Below are 22,365 nucleotides of genomic sequence, written 5' to 3' on the forward strand. Positions count from 1 at the left end.
TTGTTCGAATGATTTCGAATTATAAAAAAGTATCTATGCATTATTTTTCCCTCAAAATCCTCCCATTGCGTATTGGTACTTATCGGGTATAGAATAAGATCTGTTTCTCTTTGTTCTTAGAAATAGAAAGAATTTGAAATAGAAAGAAAATTTTTCCCTTCTCTTTCTATTTCAAATTCTTTCTATTCTATTTCATTAAAAAGAAAAGAAGGGAATAAAAAGAAATATCAATCCTTTCCTATACAAAATCTACCGAACAGGTGAAATACACGGTCTAGTCTTTTCCAATGCGATAAAGTTACATAATGTCTATTTCTTTTTCAGAAAGGGGTATTTACATGGGTTTGCCTTGGTATCGTGTTCATACTGTCGTATTGAATGATCCCGGTCGATTACTTTCTGTCCATATAATGCATACAGCTCTAGTTTCTGGTTGGGCCGGCTCGATGGCTCTATATGAATTAGCGGTTTTTGATCCCTCTGACCCTGTTCTTGATCCGATGTGGAGACAAGGCATGTTCGTTATACCCTTCATGACTCGTTTAGGAATAACCAATTCGTGGGGGGGTTGGAGTATCTCGGGAGGAACTATAACGAATCCGGGCATTTGGAGTTATGAAGGTGTGGCAGGGGCACATATCTTGTTTTCTGGCTTGTGCTTCTTGGCAGCTATCTGGCATTGGGTATATTGGGACCTAGAAATATTCTGTGATGAACGTACGGGAAAACCTTCTTTGGATTTGCCCAAGATCTTTGGAATTCATCTATTTCTCTCAGGAGTCGCTTGCTTTGGCTTTGGTGCATTTCATGTAACAGGCTTATATGGTCCTGGAATATGGGTGTCTGATCCTTATGGACTAACTGGAAAAGTACAATCTGTAAATCCAGCGTGGGGTGCGGAAGGTTTTGATCCTTTTGTTCCGGGGGGAATAGCTTCTCATCATATTGCAGCAGGTACATTGGGCATATTAGCGGGTCTATTCCATCTTAGTGTCCGTCCGCCTCAACGTCTATACAAAGGATTACGCATGGGTAATATTGAAACTGTGCTTTCCAGTAGTATTGCTGCTGTTTTTTTTGCAGCTTTCGTTGTTGCTGGAACTATGTGGTATGGTTCAGCAACTACCCCAATCGAATTATTTGGCCCCACCCGTTATCAGTGGGATCAGGGATACTTCCAGCAAGAAATATATCGAAGGGTTGGGGCCGGACTAGCCGAAAATCTGAGCTTATCGGAAGCTTGGTCTAAAATTCCCGAAAAATTAGCTTTTTACGATTACATTGGTAATAATCCGGCGAAAGGGGGATTATTCAGAGCAGGCTCAATGGATAATGGGGATGGAATAGCTGTTGGGTGGTTAGGGCACCCCATATTTAGAGATAAAGAAGGGCGCGAACTCTTTGTACGTCGTATGCCTACCTTTTTTGAAACATTTCCGGTAGTTTTGGTAGATGGAGACGGAATTGTGAGGGCCGATGTTCCTTTTAGAAGAGCAGAATCCAAGTATAGTGTTGAACAAGTAGGGGTAACTGTTGAATTCTATGGTGGCGAACTCAATGGAGTCATTTATAGTGATCCTGCTACTGTGAAAAAATATGCTAGACGTGCCCAATTAGGTGAAATCTTTGAATTAGACCGGGCTACTTTGAAATCCGATGGTGTTTTTCGTAGCAGTCCAAGGGGTTGGTTCACTTTTGGGCATGCTACGTTTGCTTTGCTCTTCTTTTTCGGACACATTTGGCACGGCGCCAGAACCTTGTTCAGAGATGTTTTTGCCGGTATTGATCCAGATTTGGATGCTCAAGTGGAATTTGGAGCATTCCAAAAACTTGGGGATCCAACTACAAGGAGACAAGTAGTCTGATACAAAATCCCTTTGCCATCTTTTTCCTCTATTTCTTTTTTATTTTATTCTAGTATTTAGAATATATAAATTGAGATTTATATATTTATATTAGATTTATATATAATATTTAGCTATTTAGTATTTCTAATTTGTTAATTTCTAGAATTAAGCTAGAATTTCTATTTTCTTTCTATATTTTTATTATTTTTATGTATTATTTTTATGTATAAATAGAATAATATATTCTATTAGACTATTAGATTAATATATAAAAATTAGAAATAGAATAAGAATAATAGAATATAAATATAAGAATATAAATATAGAAGAAATAGAATCTAATAGAATAGTAATAAGATATGACTATATCTATATTATAGTATATATACATACTATATAGATAGTAATAGTTAGTAATAGTAAATTGGAAATCTCAATTTAGAATTTATTTAGTAAATGATCCAAAACGAATAGGTGTGGAAGCTATAATTGTAAACCACGATCGAATCTATGGAAGCATTGGTTTATACATTCCTCTTAGTTTCGACTTTAGGGATAATCTTTTTCGCTATCTTTTTTCGAGAACCACCTAAAGTTCCAACTAAAAAATGAAATGATTTTTCATTTTTTCCATTGAAATAATGAGCCCCTCTATTAATATTGGGGGCTCATTACTTCAACTAGTCCCCATGTTCTTCGAAGGGATCTCTTAATTTTTGAGAGGGTTGCCCAAAAGCGGTATATAAGGCATACCCAGTAAAGCTTACAAGTAAACCGGATATGGAGATGGCGACTAGGGTTGCTGTTTCCATTTTTTCGATAATTTCAAGATCACAAAGGATCACGATAATGTCGTTTATTTACAACTACAACGGAATGGTATACAAAGTCAACAGATTTCAACCCATGATAAAAGAGGATTTATGGCTACAAAAACCGTTGAGAGTAGTTCTAGATCTGGGCCAAGACGAACTGGCGTAGGGAGTTTATTGAAACCATTGAATTCGGAATATGGAAAAGTAGCTCCAGGGTGGGGGACTACACCACTTATGGGAGTTGCAATGGCTCTATTTGCAATATTTCTATCTATTATTTTAGAAATTTATAATTCATCTGTTTTACTGGATGGAATTTCAATTAATTAGTTCATAAAAACTATGAAGTCTTAGTTTTTCAATCAAAAAAGATTATTTTACTTATACTTACTTAATGCTTAAAATACTTAATACTTCAACTTAAGATTACCTAAGACTTGGATTTATAGACCATTCTGGCAGTTCGATCGTGAAATTTATTTGTTTCGATATTTCATTTCCGGAATATGAGCGTGTGACTTGTTATAATTGATCCTATTGATAATACAGAGAATGGACCTGTCATCTCTATCAAGATGATTCTACCTCGTCAGATATTTATTCTAGTCTCTGGAGCACGGACTATATAGAATAGATCAAGAAAAGAAATATTTGAACTATGATTCATACCTATTATTCAGACCTCGCAACCGGATTAAAAAAATGGAAATAGGTCTTTTATAAATCAAACAATTTTTTCCTTCATACTTCTTTTGACCGAAAGAAATCTCTTTCTCTAGATTTTTTTGAGTTATTACATTCATTAAAGAAGTGATGATCAAATGGTTTTTACTCAGAAAACCTTTGAGTTTAGCTTTGGTTTTCTTAAATCATCGTGGTTTTAGTATGAATCTGAGGTTTCAATTGATTCATAGGGTCTCAACAAGAGAATTCCTATAAAAAAAAGATAGGGAAGAGAAGATTCAAGAGGCCTGTCAGGATTAACATAAAGAAAGATGGATGAGCCAACTTGAGATTGTATTTCTTGGCATTATCATCACAAAGAAGAGATTCCGGATTTTTCTTACTTCGTATCTTTTGGTCAAATCGAGTCAAGCGGCTAAGCCACAAGAAGTTTTAAACTCTCTATTCCATATCCGTTGAAACTAGTATTTGTGTGTTTCGGCTTGAGCCGTACGAGATGAAATTCTCATATACGGCTCTCAGAGGGGGAGTCTTTCTTGGGTTACCTATCTCAATAAAGTATATGATTGGTTCGAGGAACGTCTCGAGATTCAAGCGATTGCAGATGATATAACTAGTAAATATGTTCCTCCTCATGTCAACATATTTTATTGTCTAGGGGGAATTACACTTACTTGTTTTTTAGTACAAGTAGCTACGGGTTTTGCTATGACCTTTTACTATCGTCCAACTGTTACAGAGGCTTTTTCCTCTGTTCAATACATAATGACTGAGGCCAACTTTGGTTGGTTAATTCGATCAGTTCATCGATGGTCAGCAAGTATGATGGTTCTAATGATGATCTTGCACGTATTTCGTGTGTATCTTACGGGTGGGTTTAAAAAACCCCGCGAATTAACTTGGGTTACAGGGGTGGTTCTGGCTGTATTGACCGCATCTTTTGGCGTAACTGGTTATTCCTTACCTCGGGACCAAATTGGCTATTGGGCAGTAAAAATTGTAACAGGCGTGCCTGAAGCTATTCCTATAATAGGATCACCTTTGGTAGAATTATTACGTGGAAGTGCTAGTGTGGGCCAATCCACTTTGACTCGTTTTTATAGTTTACATACTTTTGTATTGCCTCTTCTTACTGCCGTATTTATGTTAATGCACTTTTCAATGATACGTAAGCAAGGTATTTCGGGTCCTTTATAGAGAAGGCAGATCATAGATATTTGTAATTTATCATATCGGGGAGGAACAAGAGTCTTTCATTGCTACAAATATGGATTATTGAAAAATAAGGCATGTTATTTGGATACTTCTATTCAACTCTGAAGTATTGTTTATTTGATACGAATCAAATAGTTGAAGTATATTTTCCTAAAAGAGGATGGATTATGGGAGTGTGTGACTTGAACTATTGATTGGTCCATGCAGATATATGATTTTATCCGCCACGTTGGAATTCACAACCCAATGTGTCTCCGCATCCAACCATCACGTAAGTCCCTTTATGTAGCATAGGATAGGCCGGTTCGCTTGAGGAGAATATTTTCTATGATCATACCCGAATCATGTCATGCATGAACAGGCTCCGTAAGATCCCTAGAATAAGTGATGTGGAATCCAATGTTCTATATTATTCCACTTTGTTTAATTTTTCTTTTTTTTTTTTAGTAATTTTCTTATAATTAATTGCTAGTATTAGTATTTCGTATGAATTTGATAGTAATCTTAGTAAGTTTTTTATAGTATGTAGATGCATTCATTTCCTCTGCATCGACCCTGATCTATGATACTATCGGAGTTAAATAAGGGATCTAAGGAAGCACAGGGGCTAGACTTTATTAGTAACAAGTAAAAACTTTGTATTTTTGTATGTAACACAATCGAGATGTTGTGGGGATAAAAACCAACCAAAAGACATGAATGAGACAATCCAAAAAGCACTTGATCATGATCGAATTTGTAAGCCTACTTGGATATTGAGCATTTCCTTGTTGCCAGAACTGAATTCTTTACAATGAATCGTTGCAACTCGGGGAAATGGAATTTGATAAATCTTTTCTTACATAGAGTCATTCTACATTATATATGTAGATATGTATGAAATATAGAAATATAGATATTCTATGGACCTAGGACCTATTTATGTTCTATGGATCTATTTCTGTAATTCTTTTGATTCTTGCTCGAGCCGGATGATAAAAAATTATCATGTCCGGTTCCTTTGGGGGATGGATCTACAATAATTCACCTATCCAAATAACAAAGAAACCTGATTTGAATGATCCTGTATTAAGAGCTAAATTGGCTAAAGGGATGGGACATAATTATTATGGAGAACCTGCATGGCCCAATGATCTTTTATATATTTTTCCAGTAGTAATTTTAGGCACTATTGCATGTACTGTGGGCTTAGCAGTTCTAGAGCCGTCAATGATCGGTGAACCGGCGGATCCGTTTGCAACTCCGTTGGAAATATTACCCGAATGGTACTTTTTTCCCGTATTTCAAATACTTCGCACAGTACCCAATAAGTTATTGGGTGTTCTTTTAATGGTTTCAGTACCAATAGGATTATTGACAGTACCTTTTTTGGAGAATGTCAATAAATTCCAAAATCCATTTCGTCGTCCAGTAGCTACAACAGTCTTTTTGATCGGTACCGCAGTAGCTCTTTGGTTAGGTATTGGAGCAACTTTACCTATTGAGAAATCCCTAACTTTAGGTCTTTTTCAAATTGATTAAACCGTTAAATACCATGACATAGGTATCTAAGGAAGATCCCCTTCTGGATCTTCCCTAGATACATCTATCTTATTATGATCTATTCTGCAAATATATGGACCGTGTCGAAGATTCAAAACTCATTCTATTCTTTTTTATTTCTAAAAACTAAAAAATGAAAAAAAAAGTCCAATGGATTTAAAATGAAAACTTTTTCTTAGGTAAATTGATTGCAAAATGCTTCTGTAGAGTGCCCAATATCTGTTTTACATCTTCTATGCGAAAATCTTCCATTTTCATAAGATCTTCTTGACTGTGACTCAAAAGGTCCAATAATGTATGTATATTGGACCTTTTGAGACAATTATAGGCCCTGGAAGACAATTCTGATTGGTCAATAAAAATACATGTCAATGGAATTCCTTTTTTGTTTTTCTTAAGATTAGTGAATCTGTCTTGAAAGGAAAAAAGGGGTAGATTCCATCTGTTTTCATTTTCCTTGAAATTCATGTCCTCTTCCTCTGCATGTAGAAAAGGAATCAATAAATCAATCAAATTACGAGAAGCTTCATAAAGTGCTTCTTTAGGAGTTAAACTTCCATTCGTCCATATTTCTAGAAAGAGTATCTCTTGTTTTTCATTCCCATTCCCATAAGAATGAATACTATGATTCGCATTTCGAACAGGCATAGATACAATATCTATAGGATAACTTCCATCGTGAGAGTCATTTGTGGATTTCATACGATATCCGCGATCTCTCTTGATTTGTAATTCAATACACAAATCAATTGGTTCTGTCAGGTTAGCTATATGCTGTGTCGTGTCAACTATTTCTACAGAAGGTGGTGAGATGATATCTTGAGCTGTTATGTATTTTGGACCCCTGACGCAAATGGATGCGTCCCTAACTCCATAGAGATTACTTCTCAATACAATCTCTTTCAAATTTATTAAAATCTCATGTACTGATTCTTCAATACCCGCTATCGTAGAATATTCATGCAGCACATTTTCAGATTTTGCACGTGTGATATATGTTCCTTCTATTTCTCCAAGTAAAGCCCTTCGCATAGCAATACCTATAGTATAGGCTTGGCCTTTCATAAGCGGGGACAGAACAAAACGACCATAATAAAGACGCTTGCTGTCTACTCTTGATTCAACACATTTCCACTGTAGTGTTCGAGTGGATCCTGCTACTTCTTCTCGAACCATACTATTATTTTTCTTTTCTTTATGATTATTGGATCAGATCATTGAATCATTTATTTCTCTTGGAATCTCTTGAATTCTTATTTCTACACACGTCTTTTTTTAGGGGGGCGACATCCATTATGCGGCATGGGTGTTACATCACGTACGAAACTTAATAGCATCCCATTTCTACGAATGGCTCGTAATGCCGCATCTCTTCCGAGACCTGGACCTTTTATCATAACTTCTGCTCGTTGCATACCCTGATCAACTAATGTACGAATAGCGTTAAATGCCGCGGCTTGAGCAGCATAGGGTGTTCCTTTTCTTGTGCCTCTGAATCCAGAAGTACCTGCGGAAGCCCAAGAAACCACCCGACCTCGTACGTCTGTAACAGTTACAATAGTATTGTTGAAACTCGCTTGAACATGAATAACTCCTTTTGGTATTCTACGTTCATTCTTATTTGAACCAATACGTGCATTCTTACGTAAACCAATTTTTGCTATAGGTTTTGTCATATTTTATTAGATCATATTCATAAGAATAAAAGAAAAAGAAAGAAGAATCAGAAATCTACAGAAAGATACGGGGATATCCATTTCATATGAAAACGAATCCTTTCTTCTTTCTTTTTACATGTACATGGGTTTGAAAAAGTACTTGATTTAGAACTTGAGAAGGATTACCCCTGTCTCTGTTTATGTCTCGGATTGGAACAAATGACTATAATTCGCCCCCGCCTACGAATCAAGCGACATTTTTCACAAATTTTACGAACAGAAGCCCTTATTTTCATATTTATCATTCCTTACTTTCATTCTGAATCTATTTTTTTTTTTGAAACAAGAATCAGTTTATTGCATTTTTGAACTTCGAATTATATCCCTACAAAAAGGATGTTTAAAAGAATGATCTAATCGTTCGAATCTTTTTTGCGAAGTCTATAAATTATACGTCCCCTGGTTGAATCATAACGACTCATTTCGATTTTGACTCTATCTCCGGGTAGTATACGTATAAAACTGCGCCGGATTCTCCCTGAAATATAACCTAGAATTAGATCTTCATTATCTAACCGAACTCGGAACATACCGTTGGGAAGTGATTCAGTAATTAAACCCTCATGAATCAATTTTTGTTCTTTCATTCCAGGGAACCCCCTTTAAGTATCAACTAATAGAGGAAGAGTTCTATAATTCACTTCTCCTCTCTATTTTACAAATAGTAAGTTCGAGAGAAAATTAGGGTACCCCGGGAGAATCACCATATATAACACAAAATTTCTCCTCCAATTTTTTCTAGTCGAGCTTCTCGATCTGTCATTATACCTCGAGAAGTAGAAAGAATTACAATTCCCATTCCACCTAAAATCTTAGGAATTCGTTGATAGTTGGAATAGATTCGTAGACCGGGTCGGCTTATACGCTTTAAAATAATTTTATTACCTTTCCTAGTCTTTCTATGTCGTAAGGTTAAAACCAAGAAATCTTTTTTACTTTCTTGATGTTTTCGAACGTTCTCAATAAAACCTTCTCGTAAAAGTATTTTCACAATGTTTTTAGTGATATTAGTAGATACTATTTGAACTCTTCCCTTTTGATCTATGTCAGCATTTCTTATAGAAGTTATTATATCGGCAATAATGTCCCTACCCATGACGAACTATAGTTATTGGTGCCTCCTCATTTTGATATAATCAACATGCTTCTTTTTTTGTTTTATTTTTTATTGAATTTTTTTTTGAAATTCTTAAATTCTAAAAAATTATTCTAAATCTCAAATATATGCATGAGACACAATCTATTAATCGGATCTATTTCAGATATTTGAATATTCTATTTTCTATATATAGAATAGATAGGATATATCCTATCTTCATCTATAAGACTTCGGGCGCTAATGAAACTATTTTAGTAAAATTCAACTGTCGCAATTCCCGAGCAATCGCACCAAAAATTCGAGTTCCTTTTGGATTTCCCTCTTGATCAATGATAACCGCTGCATTGTCATCATATCGTATTATCATGCCGTTGTCACGTTTGAGTTCTTTACACGTGCGTACAATCACAGCTCTAATTATTTCTGATCTTTCTAGAGGCATGTTGGGCACTGCTTCTTTGATTACAGCAACAATAACATCGCCAATATGAGCATATCGGTGATTACCGGTTCCTATGATTCGAATACACATCAATTCTTGAGCTCCACTGTTATCCGCTACATTCAAAAGGGTCTGAGGTTGAATCATATCATTTTTATTTGAATCTCTTATTTCAATGCAAGGGATAATGGAAAAAAGAAATATTGTCTGTCCAGAGATAAAGAAATCTGTGGTTGTTTTTTCATTCTCAATACTCCTTCCTTCTTCTTTTACTTTTGTTTACCTATCCTGAAATAACAAATTGAGTTCGTATAGGCATTTTGCATGCAGCTATTTCCATAGCAGTTTTGGCTACAGTTTCTGATACTCCACTCATTTCATAAAGTATTCGGCCCGGTTTAACAACGGATACCCAATATTCGGGGGATCCCTTGCCCGAACCCATACGTGTTTCTGTAGGTCTTACAGTAACAGGTTTGTCGGGAAAGATACGTACCCATATCTTTCCACCACGACGTGCATATCGTGTCATTGCTCTTCGCCCTGCTTCTATTTGTCTAGCTGTGATCCAAGCAGGTTCAAGTGCCTGAAGAGCATATCTGCCAAAACAAATATGATTGCCTCGGCAAGATATTCCCTTCATTCTACCTCTATGTTGTTTACGAAATCTGGTTCTTTTGGGGTTCTAGTTGATGGTTGTTTCTGAATTCCATCTCTACTGCAGAGCCGGACATGAGAGTTTCTTCTCATCCAGCTCCTCGCGAATGAAATGATTCAAGAATATTAAATATACACATGTATTTATGTATTTCATTCTATCAAAATGAAAAGAAAGAATATACTAATCTTTTTTATATTGAATTTGTTACATAGGTAACTTTATATATAACTAACTAGATAACTAGGTGTGTTTGTTTATATATAATGCTTCTTTCTTTTATCAAGATTTCTAAAGTATTTGACTTTACCTCTATTGAAATTGAATCACACCAATAAAGAAAATCCTTAAATGAAAGAAAAATTAAAAATAAAGAAAGGTTTCGCGGGCGAATATTGACTCTTTCCTCCTTCATTTGTAGGATCAATCCATGACCATTCAGAAGAAATCCATTTTTTCTTGGTTCATTTCGCCATCCTACCCAATGAATCATTAGGATTGATTCGTTTTCAAGAAAATCCTATGTAGTCACAGGTTCCATCGTTCCCATAGCTTCTCCATTAATGTTTAGGCCTGAACTCTGCAATGGAGCTCTCAACAAAATCTCTTATTTGTTTCCGAGTCAATCTCCTCAGTTTTTCTTAACCCGAAGCTCGATTAAATTATTCTCTATTTTCTATTCTTTATATTCTTATTTGAATTTCTTTTATTTTATTTATTATTTCTTCTATTTTATTATTCTATTTTATTATATGTTTCTATACTTCTTTCTATTTTTTTTCTATTTTTTCTTTGTATATTTCTTATTCTATTGTATTGTAATTGTATATTTTGTATTTTTATTTTATATTGATGTTGATGCTTTATAACACTGCCTTTTTTATGGGATAATTTTTCATAAACCATACATATGGGAATCATATATCACTGAGATCTTTATTCTCTCTTTCTATCATCCTTCCATTTTTCCACATCCCTTTTTTTTTCACAATTCATAATCAGATTTCTTTTTTATGAAAAGAATTTCAGTTGCTACAATGCTACAACTATATGATCGATTCAGTCATATAGTGACTGTTTCTTGGGATCTCGACAATACGAAGCAATAAGTTGGTTATTAGTTTTGAGTTTCTTTAGTTTTGATAGTTACTAAGTTTATAGTGGGGTTAGCCTGTTTTTTTCAATCTCAATTCTAAAGAAAAAACTAACGAGTCACACACTGAGCATAGCAATTATACTAAAATATAAATTAAATAAAGGGTAAATCAAATTTTTATTCAACCTTATAGAATTAGAATTGTTCGTTTTTCTTTGATTAAGAAAAAGAAGAAAAGAGTTTATAAATTTTTTCTATCGATGACCAGAATGGCGAAATAAATAAAGGTCCATTCTTCTTCTTTTTTCTTTTCTTATTCTTGGTTTACAAATATCCAAATTTTTATGCCTAAGACTCCATAGATAGTTCTAATTGTATGGGAACAGTGATCAATTTTAGCGCGAATTGTTTGTAAGGGAACCCTGCCTTCTCTGATCCATTCGACACGTGCAATCTCTTTTCCGTCGATACGCCCTGCAATTTGCACTTGAATCCCTTTTGTACCCGTTTGTTCAGTTAATTCAATAGCTTTTTTCATTGCCTTTCGAAATGAGACTCTATTTTTTAATTGTAAAGCTATATATTCTGCAAGAATATTAGGTTGTCCATAAGGCTTTTCAATTCTTGTGATAGCAATGTTGAGTCTCCGGTTTACAGAATGAAATTCTTTTTGTACATTCATCTGTAATTCTTCGATTCCCCGTGTTCGTCCTTCTATTAATAAATTGGGAAATCCAATATAGATTATGACCTGAATCAAATCTATTCTTTTTTGAATTACTATATAAGCAATTCCTTCGAAACCTGAGGATATTCTCTTATTTTTTTTTACATAGTCCTTAATACAATTCCGTATTCTTTCATCTTCTTGTAGACCCTTGGAAAAATTCTTTGGTTTTGCGAACCAAAAAGAATGATGGCTTTGAGTTGTTCCAAGTCTGAAACCAAGTGGATTTATTTTTTGTCCCATATTTTTCTATTCTTTTTCCATCCATTTTTTTTCTAAATAGGAATCTAAAATTTCGATTTTTCTTTTAAAAAAATCTTTATATGACAAGTGGTTTTTTTTATCAGATAACTACGCCCTCGAGCCCGGGGTCTGAACTTTTTCACAATAGCACCTCTATTGACTTCAGCTTTACTAATAAATAAATCAGCTTCATTCAAACCCATATTATGACTAGCATTTGCTGCTGCAGAATAAACTAATTTTAAAATTGGATAAGATGCCCTATAGGGCATTAGTTCCAATATCATGAGTGTTTCTTCATAAGAACGTCCGCGAATCTGATCAATTACTCTTCGTGCTTTGAAAACAGACATACATATATGTTGAGCTAACACTTTTGCTTCTCTATCCGAATTTTCGTTCTTTATCATAAAAGTTCTCCCCCGCCAATGAATGATAAGTGCCTAGGTGAAGTATAGTATAAGATAAGTCAGAAAAGTGAGTATATTAGTATACTAGAAAAAGAAATATACCTATACTCTTACTATAAGATAAAGACTCTTAAGTCTAAATACTATTAGAAAGACTATTAGAAAGACTATTAAGATAAGGCTTTTCACATGAATACTTAGTAGAACGACTAACGACGAGATTTATTATCGTTTCTCGCGTGTCTCACGAAAGTTAGAGTAGGTGCGAATTCTCCCAATTTGTGACCGACCATACGATCTGTGATATAAATAGGTAAATGTTCCTTTCCATTATGAATAGCGATTGTATGGCCAATCATTGTGGGTATAATGGTAGATGCCCGAGACCAAGTCACTATGATTTCTTTCTCCTCCCTCCTGTTGAGTTTTTCAATTCTTCCCGCTAAATGATTAGCTACAAAAGGATTTTTTTTTAGTGAACGTGTCACGGCTGATTACTCCTTTTTTTCCATTTTTTAAATTGGCATTCTATGTCCAATATCTCGATCTTAATCTGAAGTATAATGATGAATGGAAAAAAGAGAAAATCCTTTAGCTAGATAAGGGAAGGGGCGGATGTAGCCAAGTGGATCAAGGCAGTGGATTGTGAATCCACCATGCGCGGGTTCAATTCCCGTCGTTCGCCCATCACATGATTTCCAATTCCAAAGATTCAATTTTCAATGTTTCTATTTACGGCGACGAAGAATAAAACTATCACTATATTTGTTCCTTTTCCTACTTCTTCTTCCAAGCGCAGGATAACCCCAAGGGGTTGTGGGTTTTTTTCTACCAATTGGGGCTCTCCCTTCACCGCCCCCATGGGGATGGTCTACAGGGTTCATAACTACTCCTCTTACTACAGGACGCTTACCTAGCCAACACTTAGATCCGGCTCTACCCAAACTTTTTTGGTTCACCCCAACATTACCCACTTGTCCGACTGTTGCTAAGCAGTTTTTGGATATCAAACGGACCTCCCCAGATGGTAATCTTAATGTGGCCGATTTACCCTCTTTTGCAATCAGTTTCGCTACAGCGCCTGCTGCTCTAGCTAATTGTCCACCCTTTCCAAGTGTGATTTCTATGTTATGTATGGCCGTGCCTAAGGGCATATCGGTTGAAGTAGATTCTTCTTTTTTCTCAATCAAAACCCCTTCCCAAACCGTACAAGCTTCTTCCAAAGCATACGGCTTTCTAGATGTATATGATGATATCTAGACAGATGGATCTTATATGAATCGTATGATGAAGTACCACATGAGTGGATATATAGGAATCCAAATCTGCCGAATCACTCATGTTATGATCTTCTACATCCTAGGTCTCCCCGTTCCGTCATCTGGCTTATGTTCTTCATGTAGCATTCAGACCGGATGACTCTATGAAATTACGTCGATACTTCCACATATTACGGGTAACGTAGGAGACATCTCTATTTTTCCCCGGGGGTCTTTCTAATTACCACTGCTTAGCTTTCAATTCGCCTCTGACCATCAAATTAAATGTGAATAACCCGTCCTCCTCTCTTTGAAACAAGGGGCGCTTCCGGTTCTGTGCGCGCTTCAAACAATTTTGTCTTCTCCATATTACCATATCTCTAGAGTCAATAATTTTCTATGAGGAACTACTGAACTCAATCACTTGCTGCCGTTACTCAACAGTTTTCTGTTGAGGTCTATCCCGTAGAGGTACTCCGATTGGATCAGTGATCGATTCCTAGGTTTCGTCGTAAACCTAATCGGTTACTTCCAATTACGTAAATCAATAGTTCAAACCGCACTCAAAGGTAGGGCATTTCCCATTGATATAGGAACTTCTGTACCAGAAACAATGGTATCTCCAATTATAGCCCCTCTGGGATGTAAAATATATCTCTTCTCACCATCCCCATAGTGTATGAGACAAATGTATGCATTTCGATTAGGGTCATATTCTATGGTTACGATTCTACCAGATATCTCTTTTTCATTCCGTCGAAAGTCGATTTTACGGTATAGACGCTTATGACCTCCCCCTCTATGCCCTGCGGTAATGATCCCTCTGGCATTACGACCTTTACCACAACGATGCTGTCCATAGATCAAATTATTTCGTGGATTGGATTTCACTTGACTGTCTACGGCTCCATTGCGTGTGCTCGGGGTAGAAGTTTTGTATAAATGTATTGCCGTGTTATTAAGTCTTTTGCTTTAAGTTCTTTTCTCTATAAGAGGTGGGATAGAATAACCCGGTTGAAGCGTAATGATCATACGTCTGTAATGCATTGTATGTCCCATCCTTCTACCCTTTCCCGGGAGTCGATGACTATTCATAGCTATTACCTTGACACCAAAGAAGAGTTCGACCCAATGCTTTATTTCTGTCCTAGTTGATCCTGATTCGACATTAGAAGTATATTGATTGTTCCCCAATAACCGAATACTTTTTTCTGTAAATACTGCATATTTGATTCCATCCATAAATCCATTTTCTTCCCTATGAGTTCCAGTATCGATAAGAATTCTAGTTCTTACTGTTCATATGTTATGGTATGAATATACCATACCAATTCGCTATGTATGGATGATGAGATTCCATTGATACAGAGCCAATTCCAATAGACTTATTGAATGTTCCCATTGGCGTGCATCCAGCAGGAATTGAACCTACGAATTTGCCAATTATGAGTTGGGCGCTTTAACCATTCAGCCATGGATGCTTCACAGGGATCGTCGTACATCGTGAATAACCAAATTCCAATTGAAATGAAATCTTTAGGAGGAATCAATGAAACGACATCAATTCAAATCCTGGATATTCGAATTGAGAGAGATCAAGAATTCTCACTATTTCTTAGATTCATGGATCAAATTCGATTCAGTGGGATCTTTCACTCACATTTTTTTCCACCAAGAACGTTTTATGAAACTCTTTGACCCCCGAATTTGGAGTATCCTACTTTCACGTGATTCACAGGGTGCAACAAGCAATCGATATTTCACGATCAAAGGTGTAGTACTGCTTGTAGTAGTGGTCCTTATATCTCGTATTAACAATCGAGAGATGGTTGAAAGAAAAAATCTCTATTTGATGGGGCTTCTTCCTATACCTATGAATTCCATTGGACCCAGAAAGGAGACATTGGAAGAATCTTTTTGGTCTTCCAATAGAAATAGGTTGATTGTTTCGCTCCTGTATCTTCCAAAAAGGAAAAAGATTTCTGAGAGTTGTTTCATGGATCCGCAAGAGAGTACTTGGGTTCTCCCAAGAAAGAAAAAGCGTATCATGCCTGAATCTAACCGGGGTTCGCGGTGGTGGAGGAACCGGATCGGAAAAAAGAGGGATTCTAGTTGTCAGATATCTAATGAAACCGTAGCTGGAATTGAGATCTCATTCAAAGAGAAAGATAGCAAATATCTGGAGTTTCTTTTTTTATCCTATACGGATGATCCGATCCGCAAGGACCATGATTGGGAATTGTTTGATCGTCTTTCTCCGAGGAAGAAACGAAACATAATCAACTTGAATTCGGGACAGCTATTCGAAATCTTAGGGAAAGACTTGATTTGTTATCTCATGTCTGCTTTTCGTGAAAAAAGACCAATTCAGGGGGAGAGTTTCTTCAAACAACAAGGAGCTGGGGCAACTATGCAATCCAATGATATTGAGCATGTTTCCCATCTCTTCTCGAGAAACAAGTGGGGTATTTCTTTGCAAAATTGTGCTCAATTTCATATGTGGCAATTCCGCCAAGATCTCTTCGTTAGTTGGGGGAAGAATCAGCACGAATCGGATTTTTTGAGGAACGTCTCGAGAGAGAATTGGATTTGGTTAGACAATGTGTGGTTGGTAAACAAGGATCGGTTTTTTAGCAAGGTACGGAATGTATTGTCAAATATTCAATATGATTCCACAAGATCTATTTTCGTTCAAGTAACGGATTCTAGCCAATGGAAAGGATCTTCTTCTGATCAATCCAGAGATCATTTCGATTCCGTTAGAAATGAGAATTCAGAATATCACACATTGATCGATCAAACAGAGATTCAGCAACTAAAAGAGAGATCGATTCTTTGGGATCCTTCCTTTCTTCAAACGGAACGAACAGAGATAGAATCAGATCGATTCCCGAAATGCCTTTTTGGATCTTCCTCCATGTCCTGGCTATTAACGGAACCTGAGAAGCGGATGAATAATCATCTGCTTCCGGAAGAAATCGAAGAATTTCTTGGGAATCCTACAAGATCAATTCGTTCTTTTTTCTCTGACAGATGGTCAGAACTTCATCTGGGTTCGAATCCTACTGAGAGGTCCACTAGAGATCCTAAATTGTTGAAGAAAAAACAAGATGTTTCTTTTGTCCCTTCCAGGCGAGCGGAAAAGAAAGAAATGGTTGATATATTCAAGATAATTACGTATTTACAAGATACCGTCTCAATTCATCCTTCGGAACCAGATCCGGGATGTGATATGGTTCCGAAGGATGAACCGGATATGGACAGTTCCAATAAGATTTCATTCTTGAACAAAAATCCATTTTTTGATTTCTTTCATCTATTCCATGACCGGAACAAAGGGGGATACGCGTTACGCCACGATTTTTTTGAATCAGAAGAGAGATTCCCAGAAATGGCGGATCTATTCACTCTATCAATAACCGAGCCAGATCTGGTGTATCATAGGGGATTTGCCTTTTCTATTGATTCCTACGGGTTGGATCAAAAAAGATTCTTGAATGAGGTATTCAACCCCAGAGATGAATCGAAAAAGAAATCTTTATTGGTTCTACCTCCTCTTTTTTATGAGGAGAATGAATCTTTTTCTCGAAGGATCAGAAAAAAATCGGTCCGGATCTACTGCGGGAATGAGTTGGAAGATCCCAAACTAAAAACAGCGGTATTTGCTAGCAACAACATAATGGAGGCAGTCAATCAATATAGATTGATCCGAAATCTGATTCAAATCCAATATAGCACCTATGGGTACATAAGAAATGTATCGAATCGATTCTTTTTAATGAATAGATCCGATCGCAACTTCAAATATGGAATTCAAAGGGATCAAATAGGAAATGATACTCTGAATCATATAACTATAATGAAATATACGATCAACCAACATTTATCGAATTTGAAAAAGAGTCAGAAGAAATGGTTTGATCCTCTTATTTCTGGAACTGAGAGATCCATGAATCGGGATCCTGATGCATATAGATACAAATATGCATATAGATACAAATGGTCCAATGGGAGCAAGAATTTCCAGGAACATTTGGAACATTTCGTTTCTGAACAGAAGAATCCTTTTCGAGTAGTGCAAGTAGTGTTCGATCGATTACGTATTAATCAATATTCGATTGATTGGTCCGAGGCTATCGACAAAGAAGATTTGTCTAAGTCACTTCGTTTCTTTTTGTCCAAGTCACTTCCCTTTTTCTTTGTGAGTATCGGGAATATCCCCATTCATAGGTCCGAGATCCACATCTATGAATTGAAAGGTCCGAATGATCAACTCTGCAATCAGTTGTTAGAATCCATAGGTGTTCAAATCGTTCATTTGAAGAAATTGAAACCCTTCTTATTGGATGATCATGATACTTCCCAAAGACCAAAATTCTTGATCAATGGAGGAACAATATTACCATTTTTGTTCAAAAAGATACCAAAGCGGGTGATTGACTCATTCCATACTAGAAAGAATCGCAGGAAATCCTTTGATAACACGGATTCCTATTTATCAATGATATCCCACGATCGAGACAATTGGCTGAATCCCGTGAAACCATTTCATAGAAGTTCATTGATATCTTCTTTTTCTAAAGCAAATCGACTTCGATTCTTGAATGATCCACATCACTTCTGGTTCTATTGTAACAAAAGATTCCCCTTTGATGTGGAAAAGACCCGTATCAATAATTATGATCTTACATATGGACAATTCCTCAATATCTTGTCCATTCGCAACAAAATCTTTTCTTTGTGCGTCGGTAAAAAAAGATATCTTTTTTTGGAGAGAGAGACTATTTCACCAATCGAGTCACAGGTATCTGACATCTTCATACCTAACGATTTCCCACAAAGTGGTGATGAAACGTATAACTTTTCCAAATTGTACAAATCTTTCCATTTTCCAATTCGATCCGATCCATTCGTTCGTGGAGCTATTTACTCGATCGCAGACATTTCTGCAACACCTCTAACAGAGGAACAAATAGTCAATTTGGAAAAAACTTATTGTCAGCCTCTTTCAGATATGAATCTATCTGATTCAGAAGGGAATAACTTGCATCAGTATCTCAGTTTCAATTCAAACATGGGTTTGATTCACACTCCATGTTCTGAGAAGTATTTACCATCCGGAAAGAGGAAAAAACGGAGTCTTTGTCTAAAGAAATGCGTTGAGAAAGGGCAGATGTATAGAACCTTTCAACGAGATAGTGCTTTTTCAAATCTCTCAAAATGGAATCTGTTCCAAACATATATGCCATGGTTCCTTACTTCGACAGGGTGCAAATATCTCAATTTCACCCTTTTAGATACTCTTTCAGACCCATTGCCGATACTGAGTAGTAGTCAAAAATTTGTATCCATTTTTCATGATATGATGCATGGATCAGATATATCACGGCCAATTCCTCAGAAGATTCTTCCACAATGGACTCCGATAAGTGAGATTTCGAGTCAATTTTTACAGAATCTTCTTCTGTCCGAAGAAATGATTCATCGAAATAATGAGTCACCCGTTCCATTGATATGGGCACATCTGAGATCAACAAATGCTCGGGAGTTCCTCTATTCCATCTTTTTCCTTCTTCTTGTTGCTGGATATCTCGTTCGTATACATCTTCTCTTTGTTTCCCGAGCCTCTAGTGAGTTACAGACAGAGTTAGAAAAGATCAAATCTTTGATGATTCCATCATACATGATGGAATTTCGAAAACTTCTGGATAGGTATCCTACATCTGAACTGAATCCTTTCTGGTTAAAGAATCTCTTTCTAGTTGTTCTGGAACAATTAGGAGATTCTCTGGAAGAAATACGGGGTTCTGCTTCTGGTGGCAACATGCTATTGGGTGGTGGTCCCGCTTATGGGGTCAAATCAATACGTTCTAAGAATAAATATTGGAAGATCAATCTCATCGATCTTGTAAGTATCATACCAAATCCCATCAATCGAATCATTTTTTCGAGAAATACGAGACATCTAAGTCGTACAAGTAAAGAGATCTATTCATTGATAAGAAAAAGAAAAAACGTGAACGGTGATTGGATTGATGAGAAAATAGAATTCTGGGTCGCGAACAGTGATTCGATTGATGATGAAGAAAGAGAATTCTTGGTTCAGTTCTCCACCTTAACGACAGAAAAAAGGATTGATCAAATTCTATTGAGTCTGACTCATAGTGATCATTTATCAAAGAATGACTCTGGTTATCAAATGATTGAACAACCGGGATCAATTTCCTTACGATACTTAGTTGACATTCATCAAAAGGATCTAATGAATTATGAGTTCAATAGATCCTGTTTAGCAGAAAGACGGATATTCCTTGCTCATTATCAGACAATCACTTATTCACAAACCTCGTGTGGGGCTAATAGTTTTCATTCCCCATCTCCTCATGGAAAACCCTTTTCGCTCCGCTTAGCCCTATCCCCTTCTAGAGGTATTTTAGTGATAGGTTCTATAGGAACTGGACGATCCTGTTTGGTCAAATACCTAGCGACAAACTCCTATGTTCCTTTCATTACGGTATTTCCGAACAAGTTCCTGGATGACAAGCCTAAAGGTTATCTTATTGATGATATCGATATTGATGATAGTGACGATATCGATATTGATGATAGTGACGATATTGATGATAGTGATGATGACCTTGATATTGATATGGAGCTGCTAACTATGTATATGACGCCGAAAATAGACCGATTTGATATCACCCTTCAATTCGAATTAGCAAAAGCAATGTCTCCTTGCATAATATGGATTCCAAACATTCATGATCTGCATGTGAATGAGTCGAATTACTTATCCCTCGGTCTATTAGAGAACTATCTCTCCAGGGATTGTGAAAGATGTTCCACTGGAAAGATTCTTGTTATTGCTTCGACTCATATTCCCCAAAAAGTGGATCCCGCTCTAATAGCTCCGAATAAATTAAATACATGCATTAAGATACGAAGGCTTCTTCTTCCACAACAACGAAAGCACTTTTTCATTCTTTCATATACTAGGGGATTTCACTTGGAAAAGAAGATGTTCCATACTAACGGATTCGGGTCCATAACCATGGGTTCCAATGCGCGAGATCTTGTAGCACTTATCAATGAGGCCCTATCAATTAGTATTACACAGAAGAAATCCATTATAGAAACTAATACAATTAGATCAGCTCTTCATAGAAAAACTTGGGATTTTCGATCCCAGATAAGATCGGTTCAGGATCATGGGATCCTTTTCTATCAGATAGGAAGGGCTGTTACACAAAATGTACTTCTAAGTAATTGCCCCATAGATCCTATATCTATCTATATGAAGAAGAAATCATGTAAGGGAGGGGATTCTTATTTGTACAAATGGTACTTCGAACTTGGAACGAGCATGAAGAAATTCACGATACTTCTTTATCTTTTGAGTTGTTCTGCCGGATCGGTCGCTCAAGATCTTTGGTCTTCATCCAGACACGATGAAAAAGATTGGATCACTTCTTATGGATTCGTTGAGAATGATTCTGATCTAGTTCATGGCCTATTACTATTATTACTATTAGAAGTAGAAGGCGCTCTGGCGGGATCCTCACGGACAGAAAAATATTGCAGTCAGTTTGATAATAATCGAGTGACATTACTTCTTCGGTCCGAACCAAGGAATCAGTTAGATATGATGCAAAATGGATCTTGTTCTATCGTTGATCAGAGATTTCTATATGAAAAATACGAATCGGAGTTTGAAGAAGGGGAAGGGGCCCTTGATCCGCAACAGATAGAGGAGGATTTCTTCAATCACATAGTTTGGGCTCCTAGAATATGGCGCCCTTGTGGCAATCTATTTGATTGTATCGAAAGGTCCACGGAATTGGGATTTCCCTATTGGACTGGGTCATTTCGGGGCAAATGGATCATTTATCATAAAGAGGATGAGCTTCAAGAGAATGATTCGGAGTTCTTGCAGAGTGGAACCATGCAGTACCAGACACGAGATAGATCTTCCAAAGAACAAGGCTTTTTTCGAACAAGCCAATTCATTTGGGACCCTGCGGATCCATTCTTTTCCCTATTCAAAGATCAGCCCTCTGTCTCTGTGTTTTCACGTCGAGAATTCTTTGCAGATGAAGAGATGTCAAAGGGGCTTATTGCTTCCCAAACAAACCCTCCTACATCTATATATAAACGCTGGTTCATCAAGAATACGCAAGAAAAGCACTTCGAATTGTTGATTCATCGCCAGAGATGGTTTAGAACCAATAGTTCATTATCTAATGGATCTTTCCGTTCTAATACTCTATCCGAGAGTTATCAGTATTTATCAAATCTGTTCCTATCTAACGGAACGCTATTGGATCAAATGACAAAGACATTGTTGAGAAAGAGATGGCTTTTCCCGGATGAAATGAAACATTTGATTCATGTAACAGGAGAAAGATTCCCCATTCCTTAGCCGTAAAGATATGTGCCCATGAAAAGGGGATGAAGTGGAACAGAATTGGCCGGATGGTAGAGTCGTGGAAACACTTGTTTCTTCCATCTTTTTGGCCTTAGCTCCATGGAACAATATGCTACTGCTGAAACATGGAAGAATTGAAATCTTAGATCACTATGTGTGGATGATATGAACTGCCTAAACAAGAA

At 36.6% G+C, this 22,365-nt stretch overlaps 19 protein-coding genes, 2 non-coding genes and 1 pseudogene across 21 annotated transcripts; 8 read left to right on the forward strand and 14 right to left on the reverse strand. All coding sequences in view use genetic code 11, as the record gives it.

Moving 5' to 3' along the window:
* The first annotated feature begins 338 nt into the window (after positions 1 to 338).
* On the forward strand, positions 339 to 1,865 carry psbB (photosystem II 47 kDa protein). Its single transcript has one exon. The coding sequence runs from the start codon at positions 339 to 341 to the stop codon at positions 1,863 to 1,865; it is 1,527 nt and encodes a 508-aa protein (YP_009472290.1).
* Positions 1,866 to 2,357: 492 nt separating this feature from the next.
* Positions 2,358 to 2,459, forward strand: psbT (photosystem II protein T). Its single transcript has one exon. It carries the CDS (start codon positions 2,358 to 2,360, stop codon positions 2,457 to 2,459), a length of 102 nt encoding a protein of 33 aa, YP_009472291.1.
* A 68-nt stretch (positions 2,460 to 2,527) lies between these two features.
* Positions 2,528 to 2,659, reverse strand: psbN (photosystem II protein N). The gene has a single exon. The coding sequence runs from the start codon at positions 2,657 to 2,659 to the stop codon at positions 2,528 to 2,530; it is 132 nt and encodes a 43-aa protein (YP_009472292.1).
* A 111-nt stretch (positions 2,660 to 2,770) lies between these two features.
* On the forward strand, positions 2,771 to 2,992 carry psbH (photosystem II protein H). The gene has a single exon. The coding sequence runs from the start codon at positions 2,771 to 2,773 to the stop codon at positions 2,990 to 2,992; it is 222 nt and encodes a 73-aa protein (YP_009472293.1).
* A 176-nt stretch (positions 2,993 to 3,168) lies between these two features.
* petB (cytochrome b6) lies at positions 3,169 to 4,543 on the forward strand. The gene is made up of 2 exons: positions 3,169 to 3,174; positions 3,902 to 4,543. The coding sequence occupies exons 1-2, from the start codon at positions 3,169 to 3,171 to the stop codon at positions 4,541 to 4,543; spliced, it is 648 nt and encodes a 215-aa protein (YP_009472294.1).
* Positions 4,544 to 4,728: 185 nt separating this feature from the next.
* Positions 4,729 to 6,082, forward strand: petD (cytochrome b6/f complex subunit IV). The gene is made up of 2 exons: positions 4,729 to 4,736; positions 5,599 to 6,082. Exons 1-2 carry the CDS (start codon positions 4,729 to 4,731, stop codon positions 6,080 to 6,082), a joined length of 492 nt encoding a protein of 163 aa, YP_009472295.1.
* A 177-nt stretch (positions 6,083 to 6,259) lies between these two features.
* rpoA (RNA polymerase alpha subunit) lies at positions 6,260 to 7,279 on the reverse strand. The gene has a single exon. It carries the CDS (start codon positions 7,277 to 7,279, stop codon positions 6,260 to 6,262), a length of 1,020 nt encoding a protein of 339 aa, YP_009472296.1.
* Positions 7,280 to 7,362: 83 nt separating this feature from the next.
* Positions 7,363 to 7,779, reverse strand: rps11 (ribosomal protein S11). The gene has a single exon. The coding sequence runs from the start codon at positions 7,777 to 7,779 to the stop codon at positions 7,363 to 7,365; it is 417 nt and encodes a 138-aa protein (YP_009472297.1).
* A 164-nt stretch (positions 7,780 to 7,943) lies between these two features.
* rpl36 (ribosomal protein L36) lies at positions 7,944 to 8,057 on the reverse strand. The gene has a single exon. The coding sequence runs from the start codon at positions 8,055 to 8,057 to the stop codon at positions 7,944 to 7,946; it is 114 nt and encodes a 37-aa protein (YP_009472298.1).
* A 117-nt stretch (positions 8,058 to 8,174) lies between these two features.
* Positions 8,175 to 8,408, reverse strand: infA (translation initiation factor 1). Its single transcript has one exon. The coding sequence runs from the start codon at positions 8,406 to 8,408 to the stop codon at positions 8,175 to 8,177; it is 234 nt and encodes a 77-aa protein (YP_009472299.1).
* A 113-nt stretch (positions 8,409 to 8,521) lies between these two features.
* On the reverse strand, positions 8,522 to 8,917 carry rps8 (ribosomal protein S8). Its single transcript has one exon. The coding sequence runs from the start codon at positions 8,915 to 8,917 to the stop codon at positions 8,522 to 8,524; it is 396 nt and encodes a 131-aa protein (YP_009472300.1).
* A 223-nt stretch (positions 8,918 to 9,140) lies between these two features.
* On the reverse strand, positions 9,141 to 9,509 carry rpl14 (ribosomal protein L14). The gene has a single exon. It carries the CDS (start codon positions 9,507 to 9,509, stop codon positions 9,141 to 9,143), a length of 369 nt encoding a protein of 122 aa, YP_009472301.1.
* A 136-nt stretch (positions 9,510 to 9,645) lies between these two features.
* On the reverse strand, positions 9,646 to 11,247 carry rpl16 (ribosomal protein L16). The gene is made up of 2 exons: positions 11,239 to 11,247; positions 9,646 to 10,044 (listed from the first exon to the last, which is right to left on the reverse strand). Exons 1-2 carry the CDS (start codon positions 11,245 to 11,247, stop codon positions 9,646 to 9,648), a joined length of 408 nt encoding a protein of 135 aa, YP_009472302.1.
* Positions 11,248 to 11,429: 182 nt separating this feature from the next.
* rps3 (ribosomal protein S3) lies at positions 11,430 to 12,086 on the reverse strand. The gene has a single exon. It carries the CDS (start codon positions 12,084 to 12,086, stop codon positions 11,430 to 11,432), a length of 657 nt encoding a protein of 218 aa, YP_009472303.1.
* Positions 12,087 to 12,130: 44 nt separating this feature from the next.
* rpl22 (ribosomal protein L22) lies at positions 12,131 to 12,496 on the reverse strand. Its single transcript has one exon. It carries the CDS (start codon positions 12,494 to 12,496, stop codon positions 12,131 to 12,133), a length of 366 nt encoding a protein of 121 aa, YP_009472304.1.
* Positions 12,497 to 12,705: 209 nt separating this feature from the next.
* Positions 12,706 to 12,984, reverse strand: rps19 (ribosomal protein S19). Its single transcript has one exon. The coding sequence runs from the start codon at positions 12,982 to 12,984 to the stop codon at positions 12,706 to 12,708; it is 279 nt and encodes a 92-aa protein (YP_009472305.1).
* Positions 12,985 to 13,106: 122 nt separating this feature from the next.
* Positions 13,107 to 13,181, forward strand: trnH-GTG. Its single transcript has one exon. It is a non-coding gene; the product is annotated as a tRNA-His (tRNA).
* A 43-nt stretch (positions 13,182 to 13,224) lies between these two features.
* Positions 13,225 to 14,709, reverse strand: rpl2 (ribosomal protein L2). The gene is given in 2 exon segments: positions 13,225 to 13,656; positions 14,317 to 14,709. Coding segments are annotated over 2 exon segments (825 nt in total).
* Positions 14,710 to 14,727: 18 nt separating this feature from the next.
* On the reverse strand, positions 14,728 to 14,997 carry rpl23 (ribosomal protein L23). Its single transcript has one exon. It carries the CDS (start codon positions 14,995 to 14,997, stop codon positions 14,728 to 14,730), a length of 270 nt encoding a protein of 89 aa, YP_009472307.1.
* Positions 14,998 to 15,162: 165 nt separating this feature from the next.
* Positions 15,163 to 15,236, reverse strand: trnI-CAT. Its single transcript has one exon. It is a non-coding gene; the product is annotated as a tRNA-Met (tRNA).
* A 68-nt stretch (positions 15,237 to 15,304) lies between these two features.
* ycf2 lies at positions 15,305 to 22,174 on the forward strand. The gene has a single exon. It carries the CDS (start codon positions 15,305 to 15,307, stop codon positions 22,172 to 22,174), a length of 6,870 nt encoding a protein of 2,289 aa, YP_009472308.1.
* Positions 22,175 to 22,250: 76 nt separating this feature from the next.
* The window catches only part of ycf15, a 130-nt pseudogene continuing 15 nt past the window's right edge, over positions 22,251 to 22,365 (forward strand).

This window comes from Dendrobium catenatum, chloroplast (assembly GCF_001605985.2).
Source record: "Dendrobium catenatum cultivar zhong ke IV hao chloroplast, complete genome".
Lineage (NCBI taxonomy): Eukaryota > Viridiplantae > Streptophyta > Magnoliopsida > Asparagales > Orchidaceae > Dendrobium > Dendrobium catenatum.